This window comes from Silene latifolia, chromosome 4 (assembly GCF_048544455.1).
Source record: "Silene latifolia isolate original U9 population chromosome 4, ASM4854445v1, whole genome shotgun sequence".
Classification (NCBI taxonomy): Eukaryota; Viridiplantae; Streptophyta; class Magnoliopsida; order Caryophyllales; family Caryophyllaceae; genus Silene; species Silene latifolia.
The window spans coordinates 5,906,855-5,929,174 of NC_133529.1; the positions used below are offsets into that span (position 1 = coordinate 5,906,855).

Sequence of the window (22,320 nt, forward strand, 5' to 3'; positions counted from 1 at the left end):
CTGAGTCGAGGGATTGGAGTTACTTGTGCGACCTCTTCTTCATCTTGTGTTATAGTGTCCTCTATCATCATTTCTTCCGCTTGGTCTTCTTGTGTTGTCATGTCTGTAAATCCTTCTGCTTGTTCTTCTTCTTGTATTGTAATATCCTCCATTGGTTCTTCTTCTAATATTGGTTCTTCATCTAATGCAGTTGCAGCTGCCATTGCTACTGCGACCGCCTTTTGGGCAGCCACCGCGGCTGCCATTGCTGTTGTTGCAGCTTCTGTTGCCGCTGCCATAGCTGCAATATAGGCATCCGATTTTCTTGGTAGATTAAAAGGCGATATGTTGAGAGGCATTTAATGTTAAGAATATTTATTGTGAAGTTGTAAGAGAATTAATGTTTGGATTTTAGGAGTAATGTTGTATTTAACCCTTTTAGAGCAATAGCAATAGAAGAACTCTATATAAAGTTCTTCTCATGCCATATCATATTTGTCTATTTCCAATATTTAAGAACTTTCATCCACAATGGAGAAACTTTTTTTCCCTTGAAAATAGACAAAGTTTTAAGACACTTCACATTTTCTATGCATTGTCATTGGTCATCACATTTTCATATGCTTATCAACATAGTTCTTATTTTAGAACTCAATTCTTAAAATTAAGAACCAACTTTATGATTTAGTAGATCAACTTTTTAAATAAAGTTCTTGTTGAAGATCTCAAGAATAAGAACTACTATTACTAATGCTCTTATAGTCTAGGTATTTTCACTTTGGAGAGAAAAATTTCACACTAAAATGTTTTGGTAGTTTTTGAATTTGGTAGGAAATGTCCCTCCAAAAATTTTACCGATTGTAAGATGTTTAAGATGTATGTCCCCACAAATGTTGTTTAATGAAAATGATTAAGATTTGTTTAGCCCAACAACTTGCATCCCCTTATATTTTATATTGAGTTTTATTCCATTTTTTATCATCTCTCTCATCACTTGGTTATTTGTGCAAAACATAAGTGTAAACTTATGACCGGAACGGAGGGAGTAGCTTACTACGTAATTGCCAAAGCATGTACGTATAATATTAGAATGTTAAACGTGGAATTAAAAAGGTTAACAAAAAATCAAATGTACCATACATATACTATGACTCAAAATCGAAGATTTTAAGGAAGATGATTACATGATACGTAACTCAAATATTTTAAGATTTGTTCATATAAAGTAGGGTGTAAAAAAAATAAAATTTAAACTTCTTTCTTTAGAAGTTGTTAAATCTTGCCATGGAGTTAACATTTTGGTATGAATCTCATTTTACACTGGAAAGTAGAAATAATACTATTTTTTAGTTGTTTGGGCTTATAGCTCATGAGAGTCATGACCAATAGTGAAGATAAGTTACCTTAAAAAAACGGTGAAGATAGGTTTAACCTAAATAGTCGTGTTATTGTCTCATATTTAAGAATTACCTGCAAAAAATAAAGTTATGTTACCCATTTTCAATTGATTTTTGGACAAAACCTAATTAAAGATATACAGCATGAGCTAAAAGTTGACTTTTGCAAGTTAAAAGTCCATTGTTAGTATACTCGATAGGCGAAGGCAAATTCCCAAACAAATATGTGGGCAATCGGTAAGACTAGACTTTGTACTCATAAGTTTAACTGACTGCCAAAAAATTAACAATTTGTCTTTAACAAAAATAAAATTTGTATATATTGAGTTCGTATTAAAAAGGAAAATATAATAAATATAATTTAATTATTATTTGACTGAAGTGTTAAAAAAAAAAAAAATTCCTTTGTGCGTTTTAAAAAAAAAATTACACAAAAAAATAAAAATAAAAAAATCGTTGACCAAATAAAGTTCAAAGTCCTTCATCAGCTTAGTATTACTTTGACTGAAGTGTTACTCAACTGCGAAACTCTAAGATTCTCCAATGGCGAAAACTAACCCTAATTTAACTTCATCATCGAAAAATTCGACCCCCAATTCATCCTCAACACCAAAAATTATACCAAATAAACCTCCGCAATCCTCAATTGCTTCAATAATTAAAGCATATTGTATACCTGCGACTTTTTTTCTGCTATTTTTGGTATTTCAAGTAGTTCTTCTACCTCAATCATTCCCCCTTTCTCATTATGACGGTATTAATCTGTTTTTTAGTAGTATTTTTTGACAGTTGTGTAGTTTTATATGATGTAAATTCCTTAAAGTTTGAATCTTTTAGGTAGTCTTATGTTTTTGTATTGGGAAAATTGACAGTTATTGAAGTTCCGTGGCAATGCTCTATCGAAGAAGTCGAGGAAGCGTACGAGAATCTCGTATCGAAGTGGTAATTATTATGTTTTGATTGTTATAGTGGTGATGTTTGAGGGAATTTTAGTTATGCTTTAGTAGAGAATTGTTTTATTTTATTGATATTGTTATGATTGTATATTGAATTGTGTTTTGTTTCGAAGTGTTTCTGATGATTGGTTAGTTAATAGTTACTCCCTTCGTCCCAATCATTTTGTTAGGATTGTTATGATTGTGTTTTGATTCGAAGTGTTTTTGATGATTGGCTAGTTAATTGTTACTCCCTCCATCGATCGCTTGTTTACCTTTGATTAAAATACCCATCACAACGAATATAAAAGGTAAACAAACGATGGGGACGAAAGGAGTGATCACTGATGATTGGTTTGGTTAGTTGATAGTTATGATTTTTGAGAGGATTTGTATGTTGGCTATGCTTCTGCTGTTGAAATTCATTTTATAAAAATCTTATTTTGATGGTTTTGAGTAGAGAACATTTCGTTGAAACTTGGGACGTAGTCGTATGATGACTTTCTTCAACACTGATGAACACGAGGGAGACTAGGGATATGCTCATAATTTACTAATGCTTGTGTAGTCGTAAATCAAATAAAGTTAGAAACTTCTCTTTCTTTGATGTCTGATGGTCACCCAGCTAATCCCATTCTCCACCTAGTTTCGATTGTGGCAGAGTTTTGTAGCTTTACATTTTCTCCCAAACATTGCAAATGGAAGACTACATAAATGGACTTACTTGCTAAAACAACAACATTACTCCAGTGCCTCAATGGCTCCCGTAAATTGCGAGGTAAGTGGGGCCGGATGTAGCAGCCTTACCCTTGTGCTAGCAACACAAAGAGGCTGTTTCTGAAATGACACAAGATGAAAATTGTGTACAGAACTGAATCAAAAGACCCCTACTTCACATGAGAAAGAAGCGTAACCATTTTAGCGAGCCATTTTGATTTATTCCATCATAATCCAAAACCAAAGAGTAATGATTCTTTGGCTCCATTGGAAATATGGACTTACTTTCTACATTAGAGAATTTCAAAATTGATTCTTTCCCCATAAAACAGTTTCTTGTTTTGTCTAGGCAATTATCGTCTGTGGCTGTTTACCATTTGTCTGGCGGCAGTGGATAATTTTTTTAGGATTTGATGTCGGCCTCTTATCAGGAGGTCGGCTGTCTATCAAGAGACCCACTAATAACCAAGCCAATCCTTCATTACTCTATTTTGTGTACTATATCATTCACGCTGTTGACTGGCTAGGTGTTTATATTTCTTATGCATGCTCTGTACCATCAACATGCTTCAGTCTGTTTTGCTACTCATTCAGTTATTCTGTTCATTTTTCATCACCCTTTTGCCTTTTAGACATATTAAAGTAATATATTCTTTTGGTATATTCCAGGAATTCAGGTGCTGAACTTCCTACAACAGATGACTTTATCAAGGTTATTATGTCATTCCTTTCTTCAATCATCATCTGCCTTTTCTATCGTTAAATTTTTCGTTCCCTTTGGATAATGACATCTGTGAACTAGTTAGTAGAATAGATGTTGCTACAATGTTGCTAGGATCCGGAACCTACTTGGGGTGGATGAGGTGGCTAGGATCGAATTGGTAAAATCAGATCGTAGGATGTAACTTTCTACAAATTAACTAGTACAGATAATTACGCTGTTGATTCATGGAAAACTGTCGTGTTTAAATCTCAAACTAGTACATTATCATCTGTCCACAAGTTGGCCCGATTCGTAATTCTTTTCCTCGTGAAAGTTATATATAAAATATTAATAACCGGAAAGATGCTTTATTACTAATGAAGATCCTAACTAGGATCAAGATCAGTCATTACTTTTTAAATTTAAATAACTGGAAAAATGTTGCTCATAATTTCTGCCTCAGGCTGATTGGTATTTGCAAACAGCAGAGATCAATATGTGTCCTTGTACCATGTTAGAACTTATCATAAAATATTGAGGCTTTGGTAGTACAAAAGCTAGGAAGCAATTTGCCATGTTAGCTGATATTTGGGTATATGGCTGGAGCTAAATCTCCATAATTTTGAGAAGTTAGATCTTCGTTGTGAGAACACTGATATTTGGGGTATATGGCCGGATCTAAATCTCCATAATTGTTGAGGGATTAGATATTTTTTGTGAGCCAAATCAACAACTGATTTTACGGGTATTTCAGATATGTTTATACAATTAAATTGGGCAGCTTTGTAGTGTTTATATCCGAGGAATATTTGTCATCTTTTCGTTCTTTAATAAGTTAATAATAATGATTTTCTATAGTTTCTTCATCAGTGACTACATGCCATAAATTTATTCTATCTGCGTTTTTCATGGTCCTAATTTTGTAAAATAAGAGAATAATCTCTGTGATATAGGTCTCCACTATTTAATTATTGATCATATTCGGACATAAGCCTTGCTTTTCTTTGACCTTGGTGACTGGATGCTTCACTCCACTTCTAGCCAGTTCTTGGGCTCTTGGCTCCTTTTACGGCATTGTGTATATCATGCACCATAGCTTGTTAGTTTCTTCTTCTTCTTTGGATTTATAACTTTCTAAATGGTCTTTGCAGATTCGATATGCTTATGAGCTTCTAACCAATCCTTTATGGAAAAGAGATTTTGACTTATTTGGGGTTGACGAACATCAAGTGGGTTAAATCTTGATAATTTTTTGTATTCTTTGACTTGCTCCTTAAACTTCTCGTCTGAGTTTCACTTTCATTGTAGGATGTTCTAAAAAAGCTTAAACAGCTAAATTCTGGAAGGGAATACTCAGCCTTAGAGCTTCCTTTACTTGATACCGCTTCTATGGGTCAGTTATACTAATATACTCTCCTTCATCTTCGTATACCTATATGGTTTAAGCTGCTCTTCAATCACCCAAAGCAGCTCTGATTTATCGAATTAATTGGCTTTTCTGTTGTGCAGATTCTCATGATGTTGATTTTAACCATATCTCCTTTGAAGATTTCCGATCAGTTGTAGGGAATCAGAGGCCATTGTTAGTGCAGGTTAGTGGTTTTATGGTGGTATCACTGTTTGAGAATTAACTGCTTACTAATTTCACAATGTTTTCCTCAGTGTTGGGAATTATATGCATTTCTTTAGTACTGAAGTCCTACCGTCTGTAGCAAGGTGCCACTGATATCTCATGGTGTACTTGTGAATTTTCAAATTTATGTTAGGTCTATTCCAGTGGGAGCAAACAATGCGTCCAATTTGCAGCCAAGTGGAAAAAAATAGGTATGATCTTTGCGGTACATTCGTATAAATAAATTTCGCTCTCCTGTTTATGGCTTTCTACTGGCTTGTAGTAAAGATTTTTGTTTCCATTTACGTGTCACTACTCATTTTGATATTATACTATAACCACCCCTTCGCGATTTTTTATTTTATGAGATAAAACATCAATCTTGGTATCGTTTTGTTTGTCTTTTAGTCCTGAATTCCTGATTATATCGACCCTCTGGAACTTTGGTGGTGCACTGGTGCCTAAATTTTTCTAGGTATATAGTTGTTTCTAGTACCTTGATTTTGTGATAACTATGAGCCTATCACCAATCTTTAATTTAAGGATCCCATACAAACTTACAGAAAGAATCTTTTTGAGCTCTGAAGATGAATTGACCGAAATTTAAGACTGAAAGGCAGAATAATTAAGATCCATGGAAAAGTGATGCTTCTAGAATTCCTTACAAGGTGTTTTGTGATAGTCCAAACAACTTTTGATTTTCTTCTTTTATAGAGGTCTAATTGTATGAAAGAAAGGATTTGCAAATGCACTAGGGAATCGTTTATGGAAGACATGCTTTTGTGCTCACAGAGGGTGATTAACATGAGTCGTGGTTTATGTACTGCATCATATGCTTTCTTGCAACCAGTTTTTATACTTTTCTTTTAAAATATGATTTGAGCGATGGTTGCCAAGATAGAGGTTATTTCACACATTTGGATGAAGTGAGAGAAGTTCAACACTGCTTATTAGTCTAAAACTTGGGTATGTGGGTAAATTGTAACAGGGAGACAGTAGTGTATTGAGGATCATGCTAATTCCACTCATTAAATATGCTTTTCTGAGTATATTATTATTCTTTTTGCAAGGCTTACGGAAAATACTAGCTAAACAATATGATGATTGCTGAATAGCTGATTGTTATAATTATCTGTTTCTGGATGCCTTTTGGATAGAGAGTTGGAGACAATGAGCCATAGTTGTAGTATTTTCTTGTTTGCATGTACAGACTTCAATTCTTTTGTGTGATTAGCATGAGCATTTTCAGTGGGGGTTCATGAGATTCAGTTGAACCCTCACTGACTTCAAAAAAGCAATATATTTTCAGTGGGGGTTCATGAGCATTTTCAGTGTGTTTGACTTTTTATACAAAGGGTCTAGTGTTTGAGCACTCCTACTAGCAGTTTTTGGAGTTAATTTTGCTAATAAACGCCTTTCCTTCCTTGGTGACATTTTGTCCTTTGAATTAGTTTTCAACTTTTCATCGACTTTCCCTTTTATATTGTTTTCTTTCTGATTTTTTTTTGGTAATATACCTAAAAGTTAAGTATACTTAATAGAAAAATAGTGCTTTTTTTGGGGGATTCTAGAATCTCCCCTGGGTGATTAGTTTGTAATCTTTGTGCATGTATTGAGGATCTGTGTCTCCTGTGCAGCTACTTTATTGGGAGAGGTTGCTGATTCTGGAGCTGTTGAACTTGGTGACGTTGATTTTGCTTCTCATCTTGCGGAGAAGAAGGCTACAGGACAACCTTTCTTCCGAAATGGTAAACAGTCATCTACTTTGTCCCACTGAATTGCTGTACTGTGAATCTGTGATCTTTTTTTCATTTTATTTTTATTATACAGATAGGGCACCCAGCGTGCCTACTTAGCTTAAGTTGGGGTTGGGATTTGTGAAACTATTGTATGCCGCTTTGGGAGATTTTCCATTACCGAGGCTCTCGTTTATATCTTGATCATACTTTTGTAATACTCCTATGTAATATTTCATGTTCCTTTAGCTCACCGCTTGACTTGTGTTTGTGTTTACAGGACTTCCTTCTCTGATTGCATTCCCTCAAGGCTGTAAATCTTCCAACTGTCTTGTCCGGTAAGCTTAGAATAATAAAGGTTCTTAAAAGTGCAGCGTACATATTGGTTGCATTTGTATTGCTTATGATATTCCAGCACTTCAGAGTTCAGTTTCAGATTCTTAATGCGTGTTACTTTAGCCATAACAGTTTTACCAAGTATGTTTTTTCCTTGTGGGCGTTTGATCTTGGTATTTATATAGGTACGAGGGAGCGCTTTCTGTTGATGCAGTGACAGATTGGTTTGCAACTTATATACTGAAGTTACCCCGCATTCCATACTATACAAAAGATACCCTGGTATTTAAAGTCATCTTTCTTGATTGGCTCACAATTTTTTTTCCATTGAATTATTATTCGTCTTCCCCATGGACACTTTTTTTTTTTACTGCTAAAGTTGCAATGTAGAAGTGTCTATGACAATGTAGAGAAACTTCATCGTCTTACTAATAATTACTCCGTAGTTTTTTTACATTTACTTATACACAAATATCCTGGTGTTTGTAAGCTTTGATTTTTGGTATTAAATTAATTCCCGGGGAAGTTAGTCAGTCTTTGGCATCTTAATAGAAAGGTGTAACACTTTAACATTACTAGTTAGGTGTAAGCTAACATGTCTTTGCATCTCTAACTTCAAAAGCATGATTTTCTAGATGTTATAGGTTTGTCGTAGTGAAGACTTGTAGTTCTGTCTTGATTTTAGAGAACGAAGTTATAAAACAGCAGCAGTCAGGCTTTGATGTTACTCAGTATGCTGTTACAAATTTATAGCACAGAGGAACGGATGTCAAGTTACTAATGTTTGCTTTTGTATTTCAGGGACCGAGATTCCTCGCTAAGAGTAGCTATCATAAGGTACTCTACCATCTACTTTTAATGTTTTTCTTTTCTGTTGAGAAGAGTAATTCAATTAATACGAAGGAGTGAGGATATTACTGTACACTCTTTATCTTTATCACACCATGCCATTAACCCAAAGGCCATATACTTTTTTCTGAAGTCAGGTATATAATACGTTGTCACTTGTCACTTGTCACCCAACCGGAAAAATGTCCCAATTGAAATGAGTAGTTTGATATAACACCTAACCACGATTTAAATTCGCAATATCGGTCGCAATCACGGTCGCGGAACGATGTTGTGGAATTTTCCTCGACTCGGCCATTGCTCTCCGAGTCGCCGACCCGCGGTTTTCATGGTGATATTTACTTTTACAAGCTTTTGTAATATTTTTATTTATTGGCTACTTCGCATAAGGTTATTCTATTTAGAATAATTAATTTGACCAATATTACACCATTTTTAACTACTTCTCATTACAAAATTTGGTCGGGAGGAGTTACAAATCATTAATTTCAGGTTTGTGGTGGGTCGAGTTGGCCAATACACATTATAAATCCCTTCGTCTTGGCCGGTATTTTCGTATTTCTAATTTAGCCACCCCTCCAGATATCTTGTATCGGCCGCCTACGATACCGATACATCTCAGCCGAGATTTTAAACGATGCACCTAACTTAATCTAAATGACTTGCACCTTAAGAGACACGACCCTGAATCACTTGAATGATACGACCTATAACTTGTGTTGCTCCGACCCTTCATTTTACTTCACGTACTCGTGTTGGATACTCGACACTCGGACATGGGTAGGAAACTTGGACACTTCATTTTAGACCAAAAACATGTATTTTTCCATAAAATAGACGAATCCGACACTTGGACACGCACCCGTGTCGGATACCTTTAACCGAGTCCAAGCAACATAGCCTATAACCATTGGCCTGAAAATGACCTTATTAGAAAATACCAAATAGACTCCAAAAACTAGTGCATAATATCCTTAATGAGTTAACGTACTGTACATACATGCCTTATTGATGTTTCAGGAACATGTTTACAGAAATGTTTTGTGTTAGCACTGTGTGTTTCACATGCTTGTTTTTCTTGGATATCTAAACTTATCTTCTCACTATATCTGCATAAAGGTAAAAGTCCTGATATTCTCAGACACAGGGATTCGTGCGACTCCATTTGTGCGCCAACTTGCCAAGAATTATCAGGAGTATGCTTCCTTTGGATGTGTTCTGTGGAAAGAGGAGGAATATTCCTTTTGGTGGACAACGTATGATCTCTTTGCTTCTTCTCTTATAGTATTGATGTAAAATACTTTATATCATTGCTGTCTTAGTATGACAGTCCCTTCATTCCAGTAGGAAGTTTACATTTTCCTATTTATGCTTTTTCTGTAGGTTGGTTACATATCCATCTTAGGCAGTTTTTATTCACTAAAAATACAATGATACCCCTGAGTCCAGACCAATTCATGTGCACAACTGCGCAAGTGATCCCATATTAATTGCAAGGGTGCAAACCTAATATAATTGGAAAGTTTACCATAACCCACTTGCAGTTATTCCTCTATAACTTCGATTAAATTGCAAATATAAACTAATTAACGGACTGGAAAAAATATGATTTAGTAAAACATTTGTTCAAAAGCTAAGCTGGTTAAGATTAGCATGGAGGCATGATAGTTTGATGGGATCTTGGAACAGATTTATTCAATTATGCTGTGTCGCTATTTATTTGGCGTATCTTTTGTTTAAAGTAGTACATCGTAGTAGACAGATAGCATAATAGTTTTCTCATTTATTTTTGGGTTTTTTTGTCAAAAACTACCTTAACATTTATCTCATTTCCAGAAACACTATCTAACATTTTTTTTTTTTGCTTTTTACAACCTAACATTTATATATTTTTTTTCTTCCAGAAACTACCAAAGCCACTATTCCGGCAAAAAAGTCAATATTCCGACATTGATTATTTTATTTATTTTTCTTAAACTACCTAACATTCTTCGATTTTCCCCAAAATTACCAAACAAGTTTTTCTAGTTTTATTTTCCTCAAAATTTAATTATCCTCTCATTTAATCTTAAAAATGTTATGTTACATTATTCAATTTCTATATTTTATTCTCTAAAAGTTCTAGTTAGAAGCAATTCCTTTTTTTTATCCCCAAAAAATTTTATATTATTAATTGTTCTTGTACAATCCTCAACTAATATTGATGTTTACTTAGCTTATTTACTTTAAAGCGAAAACTAAATTGTTACAATAAATAGGTGAAATCTTGTTGAAAAAAACAAAAACAAAAACAAAAAATATGATGTAAAATAATAGGAAATAAAACAATAATTGACATTCGAGAAATAGAAGCCAACATCGATATGTAACGAGAATATGAAATTTAGTGTGAAAGTGACGCGAACTAAAACAAAAAATATTAGAATACGTAATTAGGAAAGTAGAAGGCAATTACTGGTTAATTAATCGAATAATGAAGACTGAAGAGAGGACTTTTTTTTGGGAAAAACAAGTTAAAAAGGGATAAAAGTGAATTTAAGGAAAATAAAAGCCAATTTGTGAAGTTAAGAAAAGAAAAGGGGTAGTGAGATAAGTTAGAGGGGAAGAAGAAAAAATATAGATGTAAATCAAACTCAAATATAGAGAAATCAAGAGAAGAAAAAAAAAAATGGTTGGAAATGAGGTAAATGAAATTAAAAAGGAATTTTGGAAGCAAAAACGAGTAGAAATTTGGTAGTTTTCAGCAAAATTTGACAAACAATAATTATTCGCGCTAGTGAACGCCAGAAAGTTGACCAAATTGACCAGAAATCAGTAGTTGGTAGTGTTTGACCTTTTTTTCTTAGTAAATTAAGGTAGTAAAAAGCAAAAAAAAAATATGTTATGTACATAGTAGTGTTTTTGGAAGTGAGGTAAATGTTAGGTAGTTTTTGACAAAAAAAAACCCTTTATTTTTTACTAGCAAGAAGTCCGAGTCAGTTTTTAGGTTTCAACTTTCAAGTTATACTGTTATAGATAAAAGGTTTCTAGGTCACTCATTTGATCATGTTGTTTGTACCTTGATGTACTATTTAAAAAATACTTAAACCAATTATTAGCTAACAAAAGATCTCCAAAAAAATTGAGTTAATTATATGTTTTCAGCCTGTATATATTTCCATCTGTGACGATTTACGACAATTAAATTGCATACAAATGGGAATGTACTGAATTTTGTCTTGTTATATGAACGTAGTTTTCTACAGTTACCAATTTAGGACTTGCAGGCTTCGTTTGCTTCTGTTTCATTTAGTTTTTTTATTATTTTGAGTCGTGCTTGAATGACACGGCCATAATGGTACTATAATATTCGTACCTTACTAATAAACTGATTAGATACTAAGATTTGTTACGCTCTGTGGTTCTTTGTCAATCTTAGCCGTTTTCTCTGGAATATTACTTATAAACCCTTGATCTGTTATTATTAATGGTGGTAGATATGGTGTGGAATCAGCTCCTGCAACCGTCTTCTTGAAAGACCCAGGCACTAAACCGTTGGTTTACTATGGTAATTTCATATTTTAGCGCTCTCTTAGATATCTTCTTTTTTTAGTTATTTGGAATTTACTTTGGTACCATATCTTCACTTTTGTCACATACTGCAGGTTCTCCAAACAGTTCTTGGTTTGCGGATGTCATGGAAAATAATAAACTGCACGGTCAGTTTTCTATGCTTGTTGATCAGTTTGAGGCGGTACCTGTATGGGAGGCCATATTAAATGTGTTGTAGGAGTGTATATCATAACTGTTTATTTAAAACCGTCTGTATATTTAGTTGATCTGCTGGAGGAAGTGAAGGACTGCTACTAGTTTGGATATAACCTTTTTTTCCACACTAGTTACATCTTGTTAATTTCCATCTGATATTCCTTTTGCCAAATTAATGTTAGGGAATACCTTTACTTTTAAGGTATTCCATAACATTAATTTTTACTTGGATTGTCAAAACATCATTTTAATTTGTATTTCAGATTTAAATTGTAAGTTCTTATAAAAGAAATTTGAGCTTTGATTTTCAAACCTATAAGCTTATCTTGACTTTTGTATTATGTTTCACTTCCCATTTGTTTTTCACTTTTCTTTTTCTATTCGCATTTTGAAGTGTACGATCACCCATGGACGATTCTAAAGGATGATTCATGTCAGCCAACCCCAAATCATTTTGGGATTAAAGCTCTGATGTTATTGTTGTTGTTGTATTCCTTTTGCCAAATTGTGACAGTGAATATTTTGTAGCTTAATGTTACTACTTGCTTTAGTTCAAATACAATTTCATTGGCTAATCATGCATTCTAATTCGTTTTTTTTTCTTCTGAAGAGCTTCCACAATTGAGGAGTGTGACATCGATGAAGTTGGGTTGTGATGCACGGGGCTATTCTCGTGCTGGAAGCACTACCGACATTTGGTATTGTGTCGTTATAATTGGAAGGCCAAGCCCAGAATTAAACCAAATGCGTGAGGTAAGATCTGTTATTATATATGGCTCTTCTTATAGAGATAATAGATGCACATTTGTTATTGGATTTTCTCAACCTCAGCCCTCTTTTTTTATTCTCCTCTAAGCTTGGAAAAAAGAATCTCATGTCTTTAAATGGCTGGCCCTTCTGTTTCATGAGTAAAACGTCGCCTCTGGTGGAGTGGGTCTACTTAACAAATTGGAAAGACCTTTGTCTTAGCTTGATTCTTGCTCTAGTGATCATTTCTTATGCTTGTGTGGGAATTCGGTGGGATTGAAGACACATGGGAACTGTATCCGCATGACTCATACTGAAGAATTGTTGAGATTTCAACTACCGATCTTCTAATTCATTATATGGGAGGAGCAGTTTACTGCGCGTCTGCGTCCCTTTTTCTTCAAAGCCAATTAAATTGTATCTTTGTTTATTTTGAGGAATGTGCTATAGATGTACATATTTTTAAGTATGACTAGCATTAAGGTACTTAATAACATGGTCAAATATGACACACATTAAATACACTTGAGTGTAGGTTCTGCGCAGGGTCCAACAAACTTTATCAGCTGAGGATGCAGCTAATGCTGATGAGTTGGCAGCACCTTCAGCAATAGCTCTTAAAGACAGGCGGTTGACCTTTGTTTGGATGGATGGAGAGGTGCAAAAGGTTAGTTATTTTCCCTTCTGTCTTCTCTGCTTTGTTGGTACGCCTTCAGCTTTTGAGTTTTTAATGCTTGATTATTCAGTCAGTAATGGAAAAGTTATTAATGTAGAACTGTACAACCTGACGAGCAAAAAGAATCAGAAGGAAATTATGTGTTTTTTATATGACTAGATAAGTTATATATTTGCAGTCATGCTTTCTGTTCCCGTGGGGAGCGTTGATGTATTATTCATGATGTTGGATATTCTTTGGTCATTGCACGACATTACTAGAAGGATAGTTAATCTTAGTGTATTGTTGTTCCAGAACTTGTGCATGTTTTATGTAAGTGGTGAACATAGCCTGGATTGTTGTGGGCCAAGAAGAGGTATTGAAGATACACCACAAATTGTTATGGTGCGTTACATGAGAAATGACTCTGCCGTTGATGATCAGGATAAGAAATCCTCGAACAGTTTGTTAGATGTTTTGAAAGAGGACGTCGATCCTGTTTCTCAACTGGTAGCACGCTATAATGGCTCTGCTGAACCTTTACAGGTTGGACACTGCTTGTTCAGTTATCGCTTGATCTTCAAACTATATATGTGATTTTCACCTGGAAAGTGACTTTCTGTGTCTTTTACCCTCTTATTGTATCCACCTGCAGATTATGGAGTGGGTCTCAAAAATTGTCAAAGATGGCGATTCAGCCAAGCTTCCTTTCTTTGTGAGTCAAGTTGCTTTGTGATTTATGTGGATATATTTGTGTTATTACACATTTAAAGAGTGCACGGGCATCCACATACATGGTTGAATGTGTGTAGTTATATAATCTCTTGCAGTCAAGCCACTGTTGCATGGTTTGGTACTTTGGTACATTGGTATTTGGTTGGTCAATCCTGTAACTGAATCATCGATACCTAAAACAGTGTACATTGACGAACTAGCTTGTCTCTGTGATTTTCTTCCTTAGTCCCACCTCAAAGTATTTGCCAATCTTATGAGTCAGAAATTAGAATGGGTTAATTATTTCAGAAGCGCCTACTTTGTTGTGACAAGCTATGTTACTCGGACTTGAGTTTGGGACTGGGCCGTGGGTACTTGTGTTAGACGGTTAGTGTTGGGTCTGTCATGAATCAAATTTTTATGTGTCCCCTAAAATGAGCACAGGTATGGGAACATATCTTCAAGACATGAAGTCAATTAAATATATAAAACCGTGAGAGTAATTAAAAAGAATGCAAAGATTGTGAAACTTAAGGCTTTAAATCATCAAAAATCATACTTCGTACTATATACTTATATTAGTTATATATCATAGTTTTCTTCTACATTTGTCATCCACTCATTTCTTTTTGCATTCACTAAAAGTGTCAAATCGACAAGTGACGGGTAAGGATTTTATACCCATATCCTAGAGTGCCCTTATGGTGGAACCCTACCGCGGACCCTCGCCTTGCGGGGAAGTCATGGTGCACGGGCTGCCCTTTATTCTAGAGTGCCCTGTCGAACACTGGTATGCACAAAATTGAAGTGTCAAAGTGCCTACGCTTCAGCAAACTGGTACCTTATGATGCATGTTTATATATTTCTGTAGTTCCTTGTGAAAGTTAATTGCTTTTTTTTTGCAGAGAACTAGTACACCCGAGCTTGTTCCGGAGGACCCAAATCCACTATGGTCTACCAGCAATGAGAAGTTTATTTCTACTAGTGATGGAATAAAGCATACATTTCACAGAATTGTTGCTGGAGGACGCAGTCTTTCAGGTGATCCGAGAACTGGTCCATTTTTACTTCTTGGAGCATTGATCTCTTTTGGAGGAATCTGGCTCAGACGAAGTCAATCAACTACTCCACGTGACTTGGATGAGACGCAACAAACACATGATATGGTATGTCACTAAAACTTACTTTAGACGGTCTTACATATGTGACCAATCTACTGACTATGTTACTAAGTAAGAAATGCATAATGATTGGTGTGAGACCATCTCACTGAAGCCTCTGAAGATATGTGATCTGTGATGATATGTTACAGTGAATTCTGGGTTTCTATTGATGGGATCTGGGTTGATCTATTAACAGCGCAATTCAATACACAGTAGAACGTAGGACTCAGCACTCACCAGTATAGTTTACGAGCTCGTGTTTAATGTTTCGATTCATTTGTTTGACTCGTGAACTAGCATGGACGGGGCTTCTTCACTGACGATCTGCAAACACTAGTGTGCATAAAAGGCCTTAGTTAGAAACGGTAGGGTTCTAATAGGAATCAAGTCTCATATGTTTTCTATTTTTCTGTTTCGACTGGAAGTGTATATGCCTGTAACAATTGTTAAAGAAAACCCAGTTCGTGTTCTGTAGTCTGTACAGTATGAGTCGCAGACGCCTTCACAATTTCACAGACTAGTGGATCGGGGTAGAATGCTACTCCAAGATAAAAAGTCAACTTAAACTGGGTATTGTCTTCTCTAGTGGCTACCAGCAGTCCAAACACAACCTTCTCACTGCAATATCCTTTTAAGTCCTCTAGTGGCCACCAAGCTGACATCAGTTGCCCCAGCTGCCAGACTGCCACTAGATACCCAGATCCGGAAACATGTTTTGTACGTTGGACTCTAGTAAGGTCCAACTTAGAACAGGCATTTCTTCTACCTTTGCCGTCATCTAGATCCTGTTATCAGATTCTAGTATTCTACTGTCTATTGTAGTACTAGTATGTATGAGGTCGTGCATAACTTGGAACTTGTGAATCCCTCACATGGCCGTGTGTTCTGTTTCATTTTTTACCAAATAACTTGTTCTGTCGAAAAACAAGTGTGTCAGACACGGGACATTCGGACATAGTAAAGTGTCGAAGCAACATATTATCCGTGTGTTCTTAATATCCATTTTACAGTCTATGCCAAAAGCAAAATTGCAACACTACATAATTTTGGTGTGCTGAAGTCATGCACTCATGCGTATTACGTGCTGTGTTTCCAGTGCTGGATTAATAGGTCAGCCTCCCCCCGGGATGGATTTATAATAGATTGTGTTGCCTTTTGGCAGGATGATATCCCGAAAGAATGGAGAAACCGAAGAAGAATCGACCCAGCTGCAGAAGTGCCACCTTCGATGACCGACTTTGACCCAAAAGGCGCTTATCAAATGCCCTTGCCTGACTCGGACAGTGAATAGAAGAAGAGCCTATCAAATGCAATCCTCTATAGCCAATACTGAGCCAAGTGGTCAAATAGCCAGGTTGTGGCTCGTCCCAAGCCAAATAGATCATGTATCAGGGATCTCTTCTAGTGTTCCAGGAGCTAATATCTCACATATTTGTCGCGGTCACATACTCACATTACTTTCATTTGTTGGACAAATACAACAGAAAATGTTTCTTATAATTTCTCGATAAATACTCATGCAATAGACGAAATAATGTTGTAACTTGTAACTTGTAGTAACAGAGATTGTTGTCTATTCATTACATCGGAAGAATTTACTCCCTACCGCGTAGTTTCAATATGTGAAGTTGGGCATTATTTGTGTTATTTGTGACTGAGGTGGATCTTTTCTGGTAGTTAATGTGGTATTTCTGATTTTATATGCCTAAAAAATTTCGAAGTTGATCGGCTTTTGTGTGATCTTAATGCATATCAATAGGGTACACTTCTGCTGGCATTGAAGTTGTCTTCACCCATGAAATTTGTTGTTTGTAGTTTGTACGGATGCCAATTATACCTAATTCCGACAATTATGTAACCCTTCGGACCTTACATCTCAATTACTGTATTTGTTTATTTCTATTACTTGTAATTTGTAAATGACACTTTTTTTTTTGACAAGGTAAATGACCTTTTAATCAAAGGTGAACATATAATTGGGACAAAGATGTACTATGAAGTTTGTCTGATTATCAAAAAAACACATGATCTGTTTTTTTTTTCCATGTTTTGTCAATTCCTGATTAATTTAGCCTTCCGGGTAATTGCAAATAGGATGCTCACCGGTCCAGAACCGGATCGGACCGGACAAGTGGACAACCCCATATCCCAAACCCGGAGACCTGGACCGGTTAGGTGGGAATTCGGACCGGAACCCTTTAGGTCTGGTTTGTTTCGGGTTTGGACCGAACCGGATCCATTTTTAAAGGTAATTTGAGGTGGTTTTTTTTGCTTGGACCGGGCGAGAGACCGGTCACATATTTATGTGGACCCGGAGACCGGACCGGTCTACTTTTTGTGCAGCCCTAATTGGAAATGTCTTTATGAATTCAGTTATTTTTCCATGTTTTGGCAATTCCCGATTAATTTAGTCTCCTAGGTAATTGAAAACCCATACATGTCAAACAACTTTGAGCAATCCACATGAATTGACAATTCGTGTATTTTTGAAATTTAAGGCGAGTTAATTCCGAGATGACAATCAAAGGACCTCATGGACTCAAATATAATATGTGACATCAACCCAAGCCCTTGAACAGAATTTCAAAATTTGGTTAGAATAGGTATTCTAATCTTATTTATATTAATACAAAAGACAATACTCAATCCTCAGCGCGCCACGTCATTAATGCAACCTTTTTTTTCTTTTTTCTTTTTTCTGGAAATTCATGTTATGGTGGGACCCGTTAGTGTGCAATGTATTTATTTCTTCAGATTTCCGTCTTTTCAAACATGCGATAAATTCCGTCTTGCAACAAATTCTATGAAATAGTATTATGAAAAAATTCTATGAATTAATATTATGAAATAATTTTATACATTCCGTGTAAATAAAATTAATAACATATACGCAGAATGAATTACAAATGGGAGTAAATGAAATTGAATTACATAATTTTTAAAACAAAATTAAATTATAATAAAATTACATAATTACGAGAAGGAACTACATTTATATACGGAATAGAACATAAAACGCAAATGAATTACATACATAATTTTTTAAAACTACATGGTACAATACCTTTTGTTTAAAAAATAATTCTTGACGGAGTATTTACTTGGAGTATAAAATATTCATGTATTTTGGTTAATATTATTGTACCATGCAGCAACAACATAACAACATAATTTTTTAAAAGTACATGGTAAAAATTTTTTTGTTTAAAAAATCAATCATGACGGAGTATTTACTTGGAATATAAAACTCGACAACTTAACTATCAGTCGCGCACACCGAAAATGGTAGGTGACAATGATAGGCAACCGAGTTAATTTAGTCTTCAACTAGCATTTAAAGCAAATTTTAATTTTTTTTACTCTAAAAAAACAAATAAATTTTAATTTAATTTACAAGTGATTAAAAATTTGTAATAATTTTTTTTAAATTTTTTTTTAATAAATAATTCACAATTTTTGTAATAAATATTTTTTAATAATAACAACACAATAAGTTAACAGTCGAAAAACTTTAAAATATGTTGTGTTTTAGAAATGCAAAAACAAATATACATCCAAAAACATTAATACTGGCCCAAATATTGAAGACGGGCGTAAATATTGAAGAAAGAGCCACATGGCAATACAATATTGAAGACGGGCGTAAATGTACCTTAATTTTAACACACCCTTAAAATGTGAGGTTTTAAATTTTTTACATAAATCGACACAGGCGTAAATGTAACCGTCATTCTCAAACCTAATTGAAATTGAAAAGTGACTTGTATTATCTCCCCATCTTATATCTTTATTAATTCAGAAGACAATACTCAATCCAGGACATACCACGTCAATAATACAACTTTTTTTTTTGGAAATTCATGTTATGGTGGGACCCGTTAGTGTGCAAAGTATTTATTTCTTCAGAATTCAGTCAATACAAACATGCGACAAATTCCCTCTTAGAACAAATACTATGAAATAATTTTATACATTCCGAATAAATGAAATTAATGGCATATAAGCGGTATGTATTACAAATCGGAATAAATGAAACTAATTACAAATTATAGAATTTACATAATTTTACAAACAAATTGAATAACAGTAAAATTACATAATTACGAGAAGGATTTATATTTAATTATGGGACTGAATTACATATAATGCGAATAAATTACAAGCATAATTTTTTAAAACTAGATAGTATGATATATTTGGAAAAAAAAAAAAATCATGACGGAGTATTTACTTACAGTTAAAAACTCGGCAATTTAACTACTAGCCGCGCACATCGAAAAGGGTAGGTGACAATGATAGGCTACCGAGTAAATTTACTCTTCAACAAACGTCGAGAATGTTCATTTCCAATTAGATCACTGAAAATGTAGATCACTGATATAGAACTATTAGATAATTACAATAAAAATGTAAAAATAAAATATTCATAAAAAAATATTCATACCGTCCTAAATACATACCCGTGCAATTTTGCACGAGTTTAAAACTAATTTTAATATTATTTTAACCGATGGTAAAAACATGGCAAGCGAATTTGTAATTTGTGTTTTAGTGGGGGTACTCCACTACTCCTCGCTCTATTTGTACGAGTATAGTTCTTAAAAGTCCGTATTCGTTTGCTTGCAAGACTTGCTTGACCCTTCTCCATTATCTAATACAATCAACTAAAAAGGTTTGATCTTTTTGTTCCTCTTCTCTTTCTCTTCATTACATCGTTCCTTCGGATGCTTATCTTATTGATTTCTGCTTTCAATTTGAATTTCTACACACTCTTTTTCTAGGGTTTTAAGAACCCTTTAAATTAATTTAGGCTTTCTTCGGCTGAATTCATGATTATTCATTGATTATAGGACGATTATTGGGTTGATTTCAGCTGATGGGTCTATTTCTGATTTGATTATTTTGGTGTAATTATTTGTATATTTCTGCAATTGATCATGTTGAGGGATTTTTTGGTGTTGCAATTCATGGACTAGATGAATTTTAATGGTGTAATTATTTGTGAATATGTATGTGGATAGACTGAAAGCAGTATTGGTAAAAAATTTTGGTTCTTCAAGAACTTTTCTTTGAGGAATGAGGTTTTAATGACCCGGTTCTCGATTAGTCGGCTTAGGTTATGATTTCTTATAGAATGTATGAAATATAAGGTTGGAAATTGATGCCTTTATTGAAATATGTATATCATGTGAGATTAAAATGGGTTGTAAGGTTTAATGACATGATATGTCATTCTGAGAGATTGGTTCCTGAGAGACTCTGAGCAATCGCGAAAATATGCTAAAAATGATATAGGTTTTGTGGGCGTATTTTGACGCGTTTGCAGTGTGCGAATTTCATTGTTCAATATCCTTGTGAGTGGGGTGGCTCGTTATTTTAGATTTACCCATCCTTTCCTAATTGAAAACGGGAAAACTATTTTTCCTGAAGTAATTTATGTATGTTGCGCTTTGAAGTTTGGAGTTTGGACTATGTTTTGCCATCAGTTTGCAAGGCATTTTGATTCAAAGTTATGCTTTTTTTTCATTAAGATGCAGCGTTAAATTATGTTTCCGTTGCCATGAGAGTATTCAGCTGGTTTTCATGTGATTTTTGTTATCTATGTTTTACATATATATATTGACCTACTTCCATATGGACCTGGACCATATTCAATGGAGTCAAAAGACTCCTTATTCTTTGGCTTTGGGATATGAAAAGGAAATCGATCACTAGTATCTTTGTATTTCAAGACATGGGCTAAACCAAAACTGCGAGCATTGACCTTTTACCTTGCCATATCTACTGGGCCTTTGAATCACGGGGGTAATATCATTGACATACATCTGTATCGGGACTTTAAGCAAGACCGTGAATTACTTTATGATGTTCTTCTTCATCATAATCTGGAGTCTTTTTATATGTAGTTTGTTTATTTTGAAATCAATGTCACGTGCTCTTAATTGTATACTCCCTTCGTCCCCGTCAATTGTTGACTTGTTGTCCTTTGGTTTTGGCACAAAGACCAAGGAAAGAGAAAGGGGTCAGTTACTAAATGACAAGTGGAACAAATTGAGTGTGAATGATCAAATTGCTCATCAAGTTCATTCTTAAAATAGAAAGGATAACAATTGACTTAGACACCCCAATATAGAAAAGGACTACAAATGACCGCACAGAGGGAGTACATTACATTGCTAAGCTCCAAAATTTCCTTATTGATCTTAGATGATAAAATACATTTACTGCTCTGATAATTTTGATTTTTCAGCAATGGGGAAAGACAAGAAAAAGGAGCCTGCTGGTAAAGGCAAGGGAAAACAGGCGGCTAGCGGTAGTGATGAGGGTGCTTCAAAAGGTGGGAAAGGAGACAAGCTTGGAACTTGCTCATTTGTAAAAGGTACATTATCTCCTCCATTCCCCTCTTCTTTATCTCTTTCTCTCAGTCTCTTATATTCGCTTCATGTTTCCATATTTATACTTTATTTTTCACATCTCTTTCAGCTAGGCATATACTAAGTGAGAAACAAGGGAAGATTAACGAGGTATACCAGAAATTGCAAGAGGGCTGGCTTGACGTTGGAGACAAAGTTCCACCAGCGGAGTTTGGGAAGGTATGTTTGAAAATTTGCACAGGGTTATTTCCATTTTTATGTGAACTTTATATACAAGAGAGTAATAAAGTTTCTCTAGATGGTACTGTGACAATGGACCGAATAGCAAGTTTGATAGGCATCATAACTAGTTAATTATTTATCTGATAGTCTTAAACTTGCTTGACGATATATAGAAAGGAAATTTCTCTTGTAAAGCATGCCATGTAATCGTAGGTGTTCTACTCTATGTTTCAGATGTTATGTCAATGTTGAGAGACAATTTCCGCAATTAATAGTTGAGCTTAGATCACTCATCACTGAAACCTTCTTTCAAGTTGTATACTTAATATATACAGATTGTGTAAGGCATTCTTGAGAACCCTTTTCTCCAATTGTTCATCACTTCAATTCCACAACATATGTATGTTTTAGTTAATTTGCTATATCAAAAACAG

The 22,320-nt window shown here is 34.8% G+C and overlaps 2 protein-coding genes across 3 annotated transcripts in view; both read left to right on the forward strand.

Moving 5' to 3' along the window:
• LOC141652730 (uncharacterized) overlaps window positions 1-22,320 on the forward strand; it is a 115,422-nt gene that overhangs the window by 91,299 nt on the left and 1,803 nt on the right. The window contains exons 2-4 of one of the 2 annotated variants that reach the window (XM_074460324.1): window positions 19,945-19,962; window positions 21,541-21,669; window positions 21,774-21,883. In XM_074460324.1, the coding sequence (XP_074316425.1) occupies window positions 21,543-21,669; window positions 21,774-21,883 (237 nt within the window). In that variant the 5' untranslated portion in view covers window positions 19,945-19,962; window positions 21,541-21,542. Of the gene's footprint in view, window positions 1-19,821; window positions 19,963-21,540; window positions 21,670-21,773; window positions 21,884-22,320 lie in introns of those variants that run through there. The other variant, XM_074460323.1, reaches the window with a different exon arrangement.
• LOC141652729 (uncharacterized) lies at window positions 1,837-16,893 on the forward strand. Its single transcript, XM_074460322.1, has 20 exons — window positions 1,837-2,130; window positions 2,249-2,318; window positions 3,698-3,740; window positions 4,883-4,960; window positions 5,040-5,124; window positions 5,241-5,323; window positions 5,498-5,555; window positions 6,981-7,091; window positions 7,360-7,417; window positions 7,601-7,697; window positions 8,217-8,252; window positions 9,384-9,520; window positions 11,741-11,811; window positions 11,909-11,962; window positions 12,622-12,764; window positions 13,294-13,425; window positions 13,729-13,959; window positions 14,069-14,128; window positions 15,033-15,293; window positions 16,453-16,893. Exons 1-20 carry the CDS (start codon window positions 1,920-1,922, stop codon window positions 16,579-16,581), a joined length of 2,148 nt encoding a protein of 715 aa, XP_074316423.1. The 5' UTR covers window positions 1,837-1,919; the 3' UTR covers window positions 16,582-16,893.

What these genes read in the sequence shown, in the direction of transcription:
- LOC141652729 (XM_074460322.1), top strand. Translation starts at nt 1,920, where the DNA reads ATGGCGAAAACTAACCCTAATTTAACTTCATCATCGAAAAATTCGACC. An exon ending in GAGAATCTCGTATCGAAGTG is followed by an intron (nt 2,319 to 3,697) that starts GTAATTATTATG and finishes GGTATATTCCAG; the next exon opens with GAATTCAGGTGCTGAACTTC. An exon ending in GCTCTGCTGAACCTTTACAG is followed by an intron (nt 13,960 to 14,068) that starts GTTGGACACTGC and finishes ATCCACCTGCAG; the next exon opens with ATTATGGAGTGGGTCTCAAA.